Source organism: Argiope bruennichi, chromosome 10 (assembly GCF_947563725.1).
Source record: "Argiope bruennichi chromosome 10, qqArgBrue1.1, whole genome shotgun sequence".
NCBI lineage: Eukaryota > Metazoa > Arthropoda > Arachnida > Araneae > Araneidae > Argiope > Argiope bruennichi.
Window position 1 is genome coordinate 53,691,634 of NC_079160.1, and position 16,839 is coordinate 53,708,472.

Sequence of the window (16,839 nt, forward strand, 5' to 3'; positions counted from 1 at the left end):
CTTACCTCCCAATTAGGTTTCTTATGATAATTTCTTATGACTAAGAATACAAACATTCCATTATATCTGAAATTTTCATGACTTCATTTTAAAAATAAGAAGAAAGACTACTTTTTTTACCCTGAAAAGACTAAAAAACTATTGTAGAAGTTCAATTTCTTATGCTAGATTAAGCAATATTATACTATAGGGGGAATAAGAAAAATAAAATACTGTTAGAACCTTTTATAAGTTTATGAGCAAAAAAAAAAAAAAAATCCTTTTTTTGAGAGCGTTTGGATTTTATAATTTTAAATTACATTTACCAATTATGAAATATTTTTAAAAACAAAAGTTAATTGTTTTTGTTTGGAATAAAGAAATCTTCCTTCATTCCTATAGAGTATCAAATTCTTTGCTAATGTGCAGGATTTAAGTTTCTGAAAATTTTCGTTTTCATTTCATAATTCACAGATTTAATCATGATTCGTTCTAGTTTGAATCTAGTTTTAAACGTATAAAAAATATCATAAACGTTTCCTAAATATTAGAAGAAAGTAACCTGCATTACATCCTTGTTGTTCTCTAAAATGAGCTGAAATTTTTTTTAAATAGTCCAAATTTCATATAGTGTTTCATATAAATCTAAATTACATCAAAGTATTTTGTAAAACGTTTTTTAATAAGAATGATTTTTTTTTAATCTGAAGATATTCTTTAAAAAATTCTATGTAAACAATAATTAAGAATTACTATGTAAACAATAATTTCCTTGTTCTTCAAAAAGGAAAATGGTGTGTATGTGTGTGTGCAATTAGTAATCAAAAATGTGTCCAAATATAATAGATTACAAGTGGTAGCCATCAGATGGGATTGTTGCACTCTGGAAACCAGTAACAAGCTTTCTTATAACTGATTATTCTTGTTGGAATTAATTTCAAAATAGATGAAAACGTTGAGACATCTTGTGGTATGGGCATTTTGTTTGCCCATTTTCATTCATACACTATTCTCCACTGTAACAAAAATGGTAAAAAATATTTCTTGAATTTAACAATAATATTACACGTCAACAAATATTATTCGCAAAGACACAACATGTTAACAAGGAATTTTCGTGAAAGTTAAAGCCATGAATTTATGACTAACTTTTAAAGTGATGATTTTAAATTTTTTTTTTCACCTGACTGACCATATATCCTGCTCGACGGGGTGAACCTGACGAACTTTTGACTTGGCTTCTACACTTAACACACTCAACGTATTCGCTTCGCTATACATAAAGTCTTTAGAATACGAAATATCAAGGGTTTCCATGGAAAATTCCACGAAGAGAAGTTGTTGCAGCGGGCAAAGTTGACATGATAGAAGAAGTCTTCGACAGGTAGTATAAATCTTTAGTTGCCATTACTTATACAACGATAATCTTTCACTTTCAACATTTCCCTGATCAGAAATAATGCGATTGCGCAAATTATCACGTCGTTCTGGGTTTTTTTTTTCTATGTTCAAAGTTCAAATTGAACGCTTAATTATTCAAGAGAGAAATTCGAGAGAAATATTCCTAGGTTCTATATGAAATAAATGTTTTTGAAAGGTACTGTTCCTTTCTCATTTCATCAAAACAGATTGTAAATGCCCTTATTTAGCAAAGTTTCCGATGTTTTATAAAATATACAAGATTGATTTGAAATAACACAAAGATTGATTATTAAAAAGGAATAAATATTACATTATTTGGTAAAAAGACTAGATGATGCTGTTTGAATGTTCCCTTTGATAACGATTTCTGTATTTCATGATTGATGTATTATTCATACTTAAATCTTATTTCTTTACACAGCAGTTTCTGTACTGAAATTACAGTGTAGTAAATAAGCAAATAGATGTCCCTTAATAACATCTTTACATATCTAAAACTGAATTCGCACCATCTTACTTTGAATTGAGTAAAACATTTTTAAACCAAAGCACAGTAAAATATAAATAATTTTAAATAAACTAGTGCACATTCTTATCAAAATGTAAAATGAAGTTCAACAAATGAATATAAAGTTAATAATAATGATTTCAAATAAATCCAAGAAAAATCTTAGTGGATCATCACGCCTCTCCAAAAAAACGGAGAAAAGATAACGAATGGTCTGCTAAAATGGGAGAAAATAGTAAAGACTGATCTTGAAATAGTTTTATTTCTTTTTCTTTCAGCAAAGCGTAGATATAGTTTGCATATCTAGTCGACAATGAGCATGCGCCCTTTGGAAATATAAGGCAATTCCTCACCTAAACATAAGATTTCAGAATACATTTGCTAAACTTTTGCCAAATTTCACAAATCATATCTTCATAATATTTCGAATTTACAGTAAAATTTCTATTACCTTTTTCTCGTGTAGTCTTTTGCAGTTACCTTGACATTCTATTTCTTCGTTTGTTGTTGTGATAACTTTATATCACTTTATACGCCCGCTTACAGTTGTCTGTCAGCGATTTAAGCCGAGTGAGCGTCTCTTGTTTTGCCAGTTGCGCCAACTAGGGCCAAGAGTACGACTTAGCTACTTCAAGCGTCACATTCGCTTGCACAGCCCTTTTTGCAAGGGGGGGGGACTTTCACACACCTTACAGATAGAGCACAGAAGAAGAACAGCCATGCCCGAACCGGGACTCGAACCCGGGACGCCCAGATCACGTGAAAGACGCGCTACCCCTATGCCAGGACGCCGGCTCTATTTCTTCTAAATAGGAAAAAGACTAAAAAAGTGGAAGTGAGAAATTCTTGTGATATCTCCAGAGTTGTTTTAATAAAAAATACTTATAATGCAGATTTTTTGGATCACCTTGAATTTTTCCAGTAAAATTCTGTAATAATACTATGTCTTTATAGACCAATAATGATTTAATTTTTTCAACTGACAGCAATTACCAAAATATGTCATAAAAACAGCTATGAGACGAGAACATTATATGATGAGACATTTGTGTTTCTATTTCTTTTTGGGAGCTGTTCGTGCTACCAGTACTACTTCCTTCACCAGATCTTGCATGCCTTCCTGAAAAATAGGAAAATTATTTAAATCTGCCCAATAAATATTGACAAATATAAAAATTCATCAAAAATGCTTTTAAGATATTGACAGTTTCCATGTTTTACTCTTTGAATACATGTTAAAGTTCAACTGAAAAGAGTGACATCGATAATAGTATATAATTTTATGTTTATTGTTGTGATCTGTAGGTAACAAAAGAAAAACTTTGCAATTTATAGCAAGTCTATAAAGTCATTTTATAATGTACTGAATGGATGGATAGTTTACAGATGAAATTAAATTATCCTACTTTATACTAGACATCCATCTTTGAGAATCAACTGGAACACTTTCAATATTGGTTGCATTTAATTTCAACTAAATCTCTTATACATCACATAATGCTCATTATTCTCACAAAACAAGTGCTTTTGAGCATCAAATTACGATATGTATTAAAGTCATATAATTTTAACAGTCTTACACCTGTTCTGTTTATAGTGTATTTAAATCTTCCTAATGAAGTCAATTCCCGCGACATCATAATTACATTAAATACATAACCATCTCGTTGATATATTTTCTAATTCTCGCTATACTGTGCTGTAATTTCTACTAATATCACTAATATCAATGGTTCCTGAACTTGGCAACGAATCTGGAAAACATTTCAGTTATGAAAAATATGAGAATTGGGGCGTTATCTATTTAGAACTGAGATCTCGAGATCCTTCCAGCAAATTTCATACTCTGGTTGGGAGATAATAGGCAAAGATCTCACATGAGGAATCAATTCCATTTCAGAAGTTTTGTGCGCAAAGCTCAAGTTTGCTGCAGTTAAGGAATTAACACTAAATTGTGATTAATTGATTAACAGATCAATGTTCCGTAAAACTAAAATGCTGTATCTAGCTTAGCAAAATTCTCGAATTATTGATCATCAAGTAATCAAATCTAAATCCAGTTTAAAAAAATTCCATTTTCACAAACATAAAACAAATCAGTTTAAACAAAAGTATGTAAAAATATGATTTTTACTTGAGTTAAGGCTGAGCATTCAAGATATTTAACAGCTTTCAGCTTTGCAGCCAGTTTCTTTCCCTCTTTGTATGTGATCGGTTTCTGGTTATTTAGAACCATAGTTCCTTTTCTTCGTAAATCGATTTGAGTTCCAATCAAAATGTAGGGTGTACCCGGACAATGAAAAGTTATTTCTGGAAGCCACTATGAAAATTAACCTGAGATTAAAACCGCAATTATGTCTAAAGGTCACAAAAGAAACAAAGTTACAAGAGTCCTGATAAGTGTAAAATTGTTGTTTATCTTCAGTATGAAAAACTTAATTGAATAAGACTAATAACCGTTTTTAAAAGAACTGCCCTTAAAATTAACTGATGTTAATTAACCATTTATTTCGTCAAAAATATAGCTTCGAAATTTCCTATTCTTTCATTTATGGTTGAAAGAGAACAAATAATCGTAACCTTACGTAATATCTTATTTTTAACATAATTTTTATAAAATCGCTTTCTTTTTCTGTCTATTATTCGGTAATTATTCTAAATTCGGTAATTATTCTAAATTCGGTCTATTATTCTAAATTTCGCAATCGAATTTAAACTAACTTCTCAATGAGCTAGAGATCAAAAATTTTAAATGTAGATCAGAACTGTATGACAATGCAATATTAACACTTTTTTTATCTTCGGTATAAATTCTATAATTGATAAAAGCTTTCATTATTTATTAAAGACTTAAAAGCAAATGCGTCATGACAAATCTTTAGCTCATCAGAAAGCTAATTTAAAATCAATTACAAAATTTCGCACACATAAGAATAAAAAGCAGAAAATAATGATTTTATTTTATAGTAATATTTTTTTTAACTGATTAAAAAGTGTGAAATAATTACAAATTCCTAATACCATAGAGATTGTACTGAAAATTTTGTGATCGTGAATTTTAAAAATTAATTATCGTAAATTTTTAGGGCAATATATTAAAAATATAAAATTATTTTATATTTTTAGTCAGTTTTAAAAATCATGGTAAATAAAAACTTTTATCATTAAAATAATTATTTTCTGCTTTTTAGATTATTAGATTACAACTTTTTAGAAGTAAAATCAATGCCTCCCAAATACAAAAAGGCCATGGTGTTGATATTAAAATCATTAATATTGATTTATCGTGATAGATGTCGATATATTGAGTGAAGACAGCCGATATTTGAAGCCAATTACGCGCCAAAGAAATCCAACAATTTGTGGTATGAAAACTCAAGTCAAGGCCTTCTGTATCTAGAAGATATTGGTAAAGAACACCCTAATTACATAGAACCACATAAAAATGCAGACATAAATGACATACTGAATAACAGAAAAGAAAGAACGGCACTTAGTACCGTTTACGTTTTCTAATAAATGAATGCTAAAAAAATTGCATCAAAGTAACACAAACTAAAGAAAGTGTTTCATGTGTTAACAACAAGTTATAATATAAAACTAAAGCTGAAAAATTCGGGAATTAATTTTTAAATTTTGAAATAATTTACTTTTATTTCCAAATTCGTATTGTCTCCCACATTACTACAATAAGCGAAGCATTCGATTCTGAGACATGGAAGTATTTCACTTCTGCATTGTTCCATCATTAAGACAAAGACTTGACTTCACTTCACATCTAAATATTTAGCTGTTTTATCGAAATTTTATTAGACTATTTTTATCCGATAACCGCAGCTGATATGTAATTACATCGAATCGAAGTTGATAGGTAATTATATAAAATTACAATTGATATGTATTAAGTTCGAGAGAATATATATACTGTCCTCACCATAAATAGTGAGTGGTGGTAAGTCTAAATCATCAATCTAAGTCATGGACCGAAGCTCATCGGATCTCAATGGAATCGAACCAATATGTAATAGATTATGAAGCATAGGAATTCATCGGCAATATTTGAGTGTTCAATTGTAATAGCGAATATGGATTTTTGAAATATCTTTGTGTAGTATGGGAAATGCACATGGATTTTTTTTAAATATGCTCCTCTACAAATAAAGAACAAATAAGTCAGGTTCGAACTTAGAATGGAACTTATTCATTAAAAAGATGAATGTGTCCAAATTATTCTATTAAATATAAGCTATAACATTATTGCTATTTATAACTGATTCATAATATTATTAATGTATATAATAAATACAAAATATAATTATTTACGTTATTTAGAGAATTTTTTAGATTTATATATATTTCTAATGTTTAGAAAATGTCGATGGTGCCATGCTAAAAATGGACTGTAGTTTTTGCAAACGTTGTTGGAGTTTAAGGTATTTGTCTATACTAACAACCCGGACATTTCATTCAATAAAGTCCCAAATTAAAGGAATTTGAGTGGGTTATGTACTACGATGTTTCCAGTTAAGAAATGACTTGAAAGAGGTGATATAAAATTAATGGTTAAAATATTTTCAGGAAGCTTATACTGTCTGTTTGCTTTCCCCAGTCGACTCATTGTCTTTACTATACGTTAATTGATTTTCAGTTAATAATATAAAAACATTTCATTTCGTTTTGAGTCATTGAATCTTTTACATTTGTAATTACATTAAAATTCAATTTCTTGTTCAAAAACTCACCTGCTCCTTGATACTTTCTGCTGAAGAAGGTAAAACAACGGAGAAGCAAATAATGAATACGTGTGTATCTAAATACCCTAACGTTCTGAGTTCCGTGAATTCGTCATATTCCATATTATCCCATAAATAAACATCTGAAGATTCATACTTAACTACTGTGTTTGCAAACCGTGGGTAGGGAAAACAAGTCTAAAAAAGAAGAAACACAAAATGAAAAAAATGACGAGTGTTGGTATCAAAGTTCAATGGCATAAGATTAGATATCGCCCTGCAGTATTGAAACGGTAAAAACTCGGAGTATGTGTATTAAAATTCTGTGGCACTAAACTTATGTTAAAATTTCAAATCGTTTGTAATAGGGTTGTGCATGCGTAAGGTCTGATTAAAATCTGATTGCTGTCTGATCCGTAAATCTGATTAAAATTCAAAATTGAATATTCGCAATAAAAATAAATGCACATTCATCTGCCTGTGATAAAAAGTGGATATTAAGATGCAATGAATCTACACACAGTACAAGAGAACTGTACAAAGAAAAATTATTGTATTATTCAATAAATCTGATTTCAGAATATTGATGAATCAGCACACGATAACTCTAAAAATAGAAATGCCGACAGGTGAAATTAATATTCAGTTATTACATGAAAATTATACACTCTTTTACTTAGATAATTCTGTAATATAATGTCCCTTAAGCTTAAGAGATAATATCAAGTAAACTATTTTATTTTTAGAATGTTTTGTTCGCGTAATTTTTTTTCCAAATTAATAAAAGGACTGATTATTTGTCAATCTGACCCTTCGAATAATGCAGGCAAATATGAAAAGTAGTAAAATCAATGAACTTTTGAATTCGATCTTCACACCATATAAAATGTATGAAATGTTAAAAGCAATCAATAAATAAAAAGATAAAATAGCGAATTCAATTTTCCTCATTATATTGCAAAACTTTATTTAAACAAACTAAATTATTTAAGTATGCCATAAAATTCAGTTTAGTTTAGTTATATTAACGCTCCTTTTTAAAGCAACACTAGGGTTAATTTGGGACAGACCTCGTAATTTTGAACCGCGGTCAGAAGACGAGAACAACACCTGAGTTGACATCCTCCTCTCCAAACTTCCACGCCATACCAGCGAGAGCTGTAAAATTCAGAGAGATAAAGCTCAAGGTGTTTTTTTAATGAAAATTTTGGGTGTTATATGTAATAAATGATACAGCAAATTTTGCTGACTGATTTTTTAATTTACAAGACTATGTTTAAATTTGTACAAAATTCATGAAAAGAGTCTGTCAAACTGTCTCTTTATCTATCTCTCTATGTGTGTGAAAACAATGATTTAAAAATGTATCAAGATAGATGGTATTAAGTATTTATTTCAGATAATAAAGATGTTAATTAATGTTTATAATTAAAGTTCACGTAACAAAATTTTTCTGTAGCCGGCATCATTCATTTGTAAAGAAATAAATTTTTGTAGGAATGAAAAAGAAAAATATCCACCTCATAAAAAAAAATTTAATTTCCAAAACTATGCACCAGATGGCATTTTAAAGTGAAACCCTATAACAGATAGATATTTTTCAACGTGATGCATTAGCTAATACAAGATCTACAAGTATCTAAGCAGAAGGTGTTGCGTGCATTTTAATTTCAAAAAAAAAAAAAAAAAAAAAAAAAATTAAAAATTTCAAAAAAATTAATTTTCTAATATATTTATCAGACGGTCGTTTAAAGTGAAATCCTATATGTTTTCAACGTGATGCATTAGCTAATATAAAATCTACAAACATCCAAGCAGAAGGTGTTGCATACATTGCTGCTACCTTCATTGTTTGCAGCTATGCCGACTTCTATTTCAATATCCATCTCCTTTCCTCAGTCTTCAAAAACGGGTTTTCTTTCTGTTTATGCTTTTGTTTTACATGTTAAGACGGTATTATTTTTTAAGATTTCATCATCATTTTTCGAAGTTCTTTAGCAATGATTGTATCTAACGAAGAATTTTCAAGTTTCCAAGTAGCTAGTGTGTAATAATTAAATAGTGATAAACGATAAGAGATTTCGAAAATTCATGGTAACAGTAAGTGATCAAAAAACTGAAGAAAAAAACATTTCTGCTGTTTATAAAAATCATTGCATCATATACAAAAACAAACAAGTTTCTATTTGTATTACGGGTTTTCAGGATAATACACCCTCTGGTGCCAGCATTCCAAACTAATGTTTTTTTAACCCTTTCAATACCAGTTTTTCTTTTCCAAAATTAATTTAGGGTTCTAATGGGTCAAGTAAAGTATAAATAGCTATATTCTGCTAAAATAAAAACGAAAATATAGGTGCGATTTTTGAAGTGGATCATGTGTGTTCAAGTGGTCTTTTTAAATAGGACAGATGTGTCCCATTGGGGTTGAGGTGACCATATAAAAAGACAGTGAAAAGTTGAGTCTATATTTTTTATAATATTTTAAAACAATTTTATTGCAAGAAAACTCTTACCAATAACATATCTAATAATATTCATGATATTTTCTATGTATGATACATTGCAAAATAGTTTTTGCAGAGTGCAACTTTACTCATGGAACATACAGCATGTACGTTCTTTATTACTAAGATGTAGTTAAAAATTACACTAACATATGAATGTAGTCACAGAAAACCATTGAAACATTACATACCCTTCAATAAATTCCCCAATTACTTTTCCCTCTGAATGATTTTAAAATATCAGCAAGACATATATGCCCCGGTGGGGGCCAAAGGGTCAAGGCATGGGATGTTTTTCCTGCCTTTTCACAAAATCATCCACTAATTTTTACATATTTCTGATAAATGGTTTCCAATTATAGGTATTTCTGGATAGAAGAATTCTTATTATAGAAGCAATGCTCCTAAAAGTTTAGATCCAAAATATTATTAAGAAGAGGAATCAAAATTCATGATGGATTATCGTCTCTCTTCTGCTTATCTTTTATACTTCTGCTTAAGTATACGAAACAATTGAAAGGAGAAAACTTCCACGGGCTTTTTTAAATACCTTAATATGATGTCGTTTTTGGTACAGAATCAATGTAGTCTGCGAAAATGCTGGCTAAAACGATATATACTCACCAATAGAAGTTCGATTTCGGTTGGAAACCTTTTCTTTTCATATGCTAGAAGAAGAGAAGTCTTTCCAATGCCGATGTCACCTACTACATGGCATTTAATTTTCTTTATAGTTTCTTTCTTCGGAGACATCCTTGAAAACATAAAAAAAGGGAATATGTAATCATTCATTCTATTTTTTCTTTTATACTTAGACGATTTTGTAGATTTTCCAAAATTTTTCTGATGGAATATGAACATCTACATGTTCCCTTAACATATTAATGATCACAATCAATTAAAGATCCCAATTTTAAGGATCAAATTGTAACAGATATTAAAACATGTTATTTTAACTGCTTTACACCTGTTCTTTGTATTATACGAATGAGCATTCGTAATGGAATCAAGTCCCATGACATCAGAGTGGTATTAAAAATTTACGTTCTTTTTAGCTTACTGTAACTTTAATTTCATAATCTTCAGGAAAAATTCACAAATATTAAATAGAATATTTCTCTCTTTCCTTTCAAAAATGAAAAAAAAAATTATGTAATTAATATTTGATAAAACGATGAAAACTGAATTTCAGTGCAACTATTAAAATCCATTGAAAGAAAATATCAAAAATATAATTCAAAAAATTATTTGAATTTTGGAGTATATCAAATAATATAATTTCGAATAAAAGTATATCAAAAATATACTTTTTTTTTTAAATTCTGAAAATAGATTGATGTCATAAAAAGACTAAATTGTTTAAGGTTTTGAAAAGAGTATAAAAATTAGTTTATGATTATGAAAATTTCAAGAAAAAAATTCGTTTAATTTTTAACAAACTAAATTATAAATCAAATTTCAAAGAACCGTTCAGAAATCGAATTCTTATCCTCCGTTGTGCATTTGCATCAATTTTGACAGCTTTAAGCTAAAGATCTGGCGGTAGAGCAGCAATACATTATATGTATCCTCTTTTATTAGTGGAGAAAGATGAAATAAAGTCACCGTATCTTATTAATATAAAAGAATAAAATTTTAAAAAGTTTTTAAAAATATTTTTATTAATGTACTAAAATTAGAAAAAAAATATTTCATCAAAAATCAATGACTCAATAAAAAGGTCACGAAAAGCTAATATGAATAATATAAATTAGAAATTTCATAATTTTTATGAGGATGAATTATCCTCAAAGAAACTTCAAAAAAGATTTTGAAGACACAAAGAGGATTCTTAATAACTTTTATGAGATGACTTATCATCAAAGAAACTTGAAAAATGAGTTTGAAGACACAAAGAGAATTCTTAATAACTTTTATGAGATGACTTATCAAAGAAACTTGAAAAAAGAGTTTAAAGACACAAAGAGAATTCTTAATAACTTTTATGAGATGACTTATCATCAAAGAAACTTGAAAAAAGATTTTGAAGACACAAAGAGAATTCTTAATAACTTTTATGAGATGACTTATCATCAAAGAAACTTGAAAAAAGAGTTTAAAGACACAAAGAGAATTCTTAATAACTTTTATGAGATGACTTATCATCAAAGAAACTTGAAAAAAGATTTTGAAGACACAAAGAGAATTCTTAATAACTTTTATGAGGATGACTTATCATCAAAGAAACTTGAAAAAAGAGTTTGAAGACACAAAGAGAATTCTTAATAACTTTTATGAGATCACTTATCATCAAAGAAACTTGAAAAAGATTTTGAAGACATAAAGAGAATTCTTAATAACTTATGAGATGACTTATCATCAAAGAAACTTGAAAAAGATTTTGAAGACACAAAGAGAATTCAGTATAGAATATAGCTCCAAGACCGCAACCGTATATATATATATACCTTCTTAATGTTTAGTGCTATGGCTTTATATGAAAACTTAACTATAAATGTGCAGCCAAAAATCGTTTAATAAATCGTATTAACCGTTTCTTTACTCTAAGTTTAATTTTTTGTCGCATTTCAGATGAAATTTGACAACAGGAAATCTATTTTTAAATGCCCCCTTTGAGTTATGATTTCAATTATTACTTCTCTTATATTTTTACTTTCTCGTACTCGAAGTATACAAAGAGAGTTTAGTAATTATCGATTAAAATTCGAACTTAAGATTTTGTCGGCTCTTCATGCTTTCGACTTCCCAAAGTTCAAAAAACTCAATTCTGAAGTTATGTCTGTCTGTCTGTCTGCGATCATAGAAACTAAACAACACCTTTTACTAGACAGATGAAATTTGGTATATGGACTCTATATCAAATTCGTTTTCTATTAAATTTTAAATGAAATCTATTCCGAGGAAATCTGTAAATCCGGCTGTCCGAATACAAGTAAACATGAAGAATTTGGCAGAAAAAATGTAACATACTTGTTCAGCAATTAAAATTTAGAAGCATGCCAAACTTGTAACCAAATACGTCATTCTGTTGGACTGTACTTTCTCATGCATATGAATAAGATAAATGAAAAACTTAACAACTTAAGTAAAGGAAATTCATTCCCCAATTTTAGCATCTAAAACGCAGAATCACAATACGTTTCTGGACTAAATATGTCAAAAGACTGGCCATCACTTGGTCTGTATTTTCACATGCTTATAAACACAATAATTCAAAAATGCATTTATTTAAATAAATAAAAAAATTTATACAATCTTGTGACAAAAATCGCAGTTCTTTATCAAATTTTGGATTCAATCGGTTAGAAAAAAGGTATCCAAACTCCGTATCCGATTATCTGTTACTTGTGTATTAACCACATTCAGCGATTAATCAACAAAAAACGACGATAGATTCTCACCACATATCAATATTTCTTACAAATTGTTCACCAATACTAAGCAAGTAATAATGCACTTGTTTTCTTAATTATACTATAAAGAACTCAATTCGATTATTGCATAAGGAGATAAAAACTTTTAATAGAGTATGCTAGAAAGTTTTGGAGGGACCACTCCTGTTATTTATCACATATAGTATTCACTCCAATTTCAGCTCAATAACTAATTTCTAATCCGCTTAAAATAGACAAATGACTCGATTGTTAAAAATAATTAGTGATGTAAGTAATTATACTTTAGTCAATAAAAGGAATGCTGAAAACATTGCAAATTATATGTTTTTATACAACTTCCTGGTCGTAGTCATATATAGTAGAACAATTCTAGCGTACTAATATTTTCAAATAAATAAATAAATAAAAAGTTCCGCTCTTTTGAGATCAAAACTAATCGAGTTAAGAAACCTTGAATTTTGTTATCGAAAACAAAGTTGCCAGGACGAAATCGAGTCTATTGAAGTTTCCCTGATAGTAAAAAATAGCCAATCCCTTAGCATTGATCCCTTAATAGCAAAAAATTTTATTTGTTTGTTTAAAATATTAATATATCAAGGATATTTTATTCAATAACTAATAGAATTACGGAACTGTATAAAAATCTAGATTCCTTCATTCTTCCGTAAAACATCTTTCGATCAAAGCAACATAATGTTTTATATCGTTTAACGTATTTTTCTAAATAGAAGCATGGCATAGAAATTTTCTTTTAGGTAACTCTTAGAGCCGATACTCGTAGAAGGAAAGAATTAGAATAAAAATAGAATATATTTGGCTTAAAAAATAATTCGTGATGGCAAGCGATGAAAAATTGATCATCAAAATTATAATCCTGAAAAAGGAAATATATTAAAGATTAAACGATATATTATATTACATAATATAAAAAACACAGACATTAATCTGCATATTAAAATGAAAATTAACACTGATTTTTTTCATCGAAAAGTTAGAGATAAAAGCATAAGTTATAAAAACATGAGACATCGAAAATAATAAGACGAAATTAAGGATAGGGAATATATGAAGACATTTCTTAAAAATTATTAAAAATAAAAAATTTATAAACATCATTATAATTTGAATTTACTCAGAAAATTTCATTCCATGGCCTTTTTTCGTGATTAAAAGTATAATCTCCTGATTTCAGATAAAAATATTTTCCTTTTATCTCAATAATAAAAATGTTTTAGAATTTTGTTAGCAAAATATTAAATTATTTTATTAGTTTAGTATAACTTATTCAAAATTAATGAATAATCTAAGTTACAATAATATGAATTACTGAAAAATATACAGACATTTCAATTGCTTTGTATTAGAAATATAAATTTTTGATAATAAGTACTTTTTACAACAGAAAGTCACAATTTTTTTACTTATTTTTTATATCTCAAACAGTGATAATTTAAGACATTCAAGGAAGTATTTAAGATACTTATATTGCGACGAAACAAGCTTCAAAAAGTATATTTGAGACTTACCTGAAAAATAATTATTTTCATCTAAGAGTCATCCTTCGCTTTCAGAGATAATTTTAAATTATTTTATAAGAAGCAACTTGATTTAATAAGAGTATTGGGTAAATTTAAATAATTTTTCTCGGAATTTTTTTACGGCTTTTACAAAAATTAGAATAAAAGAAATATATGTATGCAACTTATAAATTGCCTTGAAGCCTTTCCTTTAATGACTTTTCACTTTTAAATATTTTATTTGCTCTTATATTTCACTTTATAATTTTCATCTATGTTAAATATGTCATTCCTGGAATTCACCTGATCCGTCACCCGTTTCCGTTTTTTGGAGAAAGGATATCCGGTTTTGTTCCTTCAGGAAAAAATAAATTCTTCGTCCTGAATATCTTGGATAGAGTTGTTACAATGGGCATGATTATAATGAAAATATTGTCACGTAGATACTTTAGTGAGGAACGCAATGACACACACAAGAAGTAGAGCTAAACCAATTTATTAACTCAACTCAGAACTGAGAACACAGTGACTAACACATCTTCTGCTTTTATACTAGCAGGGAAAGTTCCAGAATACTTTTCTGGTGACAGTAAGAAAAGTCCAGAACATTTGTCTGGTGAACTAAAGAAATGTTCAGAATTTTCTGGAACATGAAATAAAGGAAAACATAAAATCAAGGAATTAAATATTTACACAAACTATGAATCGCATTACCTTTAGCGGGATTCGAAATTACAAACTCTTGATTATGAGAACATTGCTATGACCATTCGGCCATAGAGAGTCGACTGCCTCTTTTCAATGCGGCAATATCATAAAATAACAGCTGGATTAAAATGAAAATCACTTGTCAAAGTCCAACACAGTACTTTTCTTTGTAAGTTACGAATCGATTTATATATGTTTATAAATTCAAGTCCCTAATTATTTAGCACCTTTATGCAGCATTCTTGGCTTTATCTTTTAGAAGCAATCTTTTTTTATTATTAGGGATGGAAAATTGAAGATTAGCTAAAACAGACTAAACGGTGGATGCTACCATATTTCAGATTTGAAGGTATAGGTGTAAATTATTATTGCATTTTATGATTACACAATAATTTATTTGATAGTGAAGATTGTGGTCTGGGTGAAATGACTTGAAGACACATGTTGTCTTTTATGTGGTTTATTGGTAACATCATCAACAAAAGGCACATGATTATGCCAAAGTGTAGTAGGCTTAGAAAACTACACATAAAATTTCTCGGGAGAGAGAGAGAGCCGAGATCACACTCCCCCTAGTACAGGGGTCAAGTTCGCTTATACTGAAATATATATATATATATATATATATATACTAAACAACAACAGGGAGACCACGTGATACATAATTGGCAGCTAGCTCCGCCCAGGAAGATCACGTGGTTAAGTGAATTCTTAACAATATGTGTTTTTTTTTTCATTATTTAAAATTTTATTATTCAAATTATGATGCAATATAGTACCTGCCCATTGCATGTTCACAATCTTCAGTAAATTGATTTTCCCATGCAGAAACATAATTATTCCACCTGAGGTTTATTACAGTTTGCACATCTACGAGAGTTCAATTTTCAATGAATCTTAGTATTTTAATTGCCTTATCTCTGAACTTCAATGAACTTTACCACTAACGAACTGCTTTATAGCAAGTAGTACCATTGATAGATAACTGACTGTAAGAAATTTCGATCCAGAATTATTTGCTTTGAACTAATCCACTTGCACATGACATTAGGAATTCATTCGCAGTTCAGGTGCAAAACTTTTCCTTAGATTTTTGTATATTTTGATTGATTTGTTGTTTTCTGCCATACAGCTCCAAGTATAGGTTAAAAGCGAAAGTTTCATATTAAAATTGCTTTACACGCTCTTTGCCCCGTGACCCTCCTGTGATTCACACCTACTATCTAATTAGCTGACAATTGCTATCTAATTAGATCCATTCGCTACCACAATTAACAGATAGCAAAAAAGGCATTCATCAAATTAGATAGATCCTCCAAATTATAGGCATAAACCGAAAAGTCTAATGTGTTAATTATAAAATTTACAAACTTAAAATAATTCGTAAACCTAAAACACCAGCACCTCAACCCCAAAGCCAGTCACTAGTTTGATCTTAGAAACTTCTACTTTACAGAGAAGTTCCTAACCTCCAGAGATGTCATCGGTGACTTTCTGTCCTCTAGCATCCACTATTTTGAAATAAATCTAAAAAACACTTCCATCCATAAATTTCCATGGTGGCAAAATTAGAGATATTCTTATTGTCAGAACTAGTTCATCGATTTCATAAGAATACTTATGACCCTTAAATATATCATCAATAAGTGCATGGTCCTTATTAACCTCTATTTTCGAGACATATCATAAAATAAAATTTGATTAGAGATTCCAATCTCAACAACTGTGCAGATTTCACTATTAAATTTTGCAATTTTGCAAGCATAACTAACTAATCAGAATGCTTTATGCTTATTGTACAATACATACATAATTTAAAGTCGTATAGTTTATTGTGATATAGTATAGATCATCAAACTTGTGTCAATCTAAATTGATACTGTTCAGATAGTGAAACCATTAATCGCCAAAACGGGAAGAAGGGAGTTAACACTAAAAAAATGTATCCACCTGATATAAATGAGTATTAAGATTAAGTATCAGTGACTCTCTCAAATTAAAAAATGAAATCGAATAAATTAAAAGCATTCAGTCAAGACATGCCAACAACAACATTTTTGTGTTAAATTT

The 16,839-nt window shown here is 29.0% G+C and overlaps 1 protein-coding gene across 2 annotated transcripts; it reads right to left on the reverse strand.

Annotated features, from left to right (window-relative positions):
- Nucleotides 1-459: 459 nt before the first annotated feature.
- Nucleotides 460-14,403, reverse strand: LOC129988234 (cdc42 homolog). Of its 2 annotated transcripts, XM_056096404.1 has the most exons (5): nucleotides 14,071-14,403; nucleotides 9,774-9,903; nucleotides 6,652-6,840; nucleotides 4,044-4,229; nucleotides 466-3,029 (listed from the first exon to the last, which is right to left on the reverse strand). In XM_056096404.1, the coding sequence occupies exons 2-5, from the start codon at nucleotides 9,900-9,902 to the stop codon at nucleotides 2,964-2,966; spliced, it is 570 nt and encodes a 189-aa protein (XP_055952379.1). In that variant the 5' UTR covers nucleotide 9,903; nucleotides 14,071-14,403; the 3' UTR covers nucleotides 466-2,963. The 2 variants fall into 2 exon arrangements, with proteins under 2 accessions (XP_055952380.1, XP_055952379.1); XM_056096405.1 differs by lacking the exon at nucleotides 4,044-4,229 and having other exon boundaries at nucleotides 460-3,029.
- Between the last annotated feature and the right edge of the window lie 2,436 nt (nucleotides 14,404-16,839).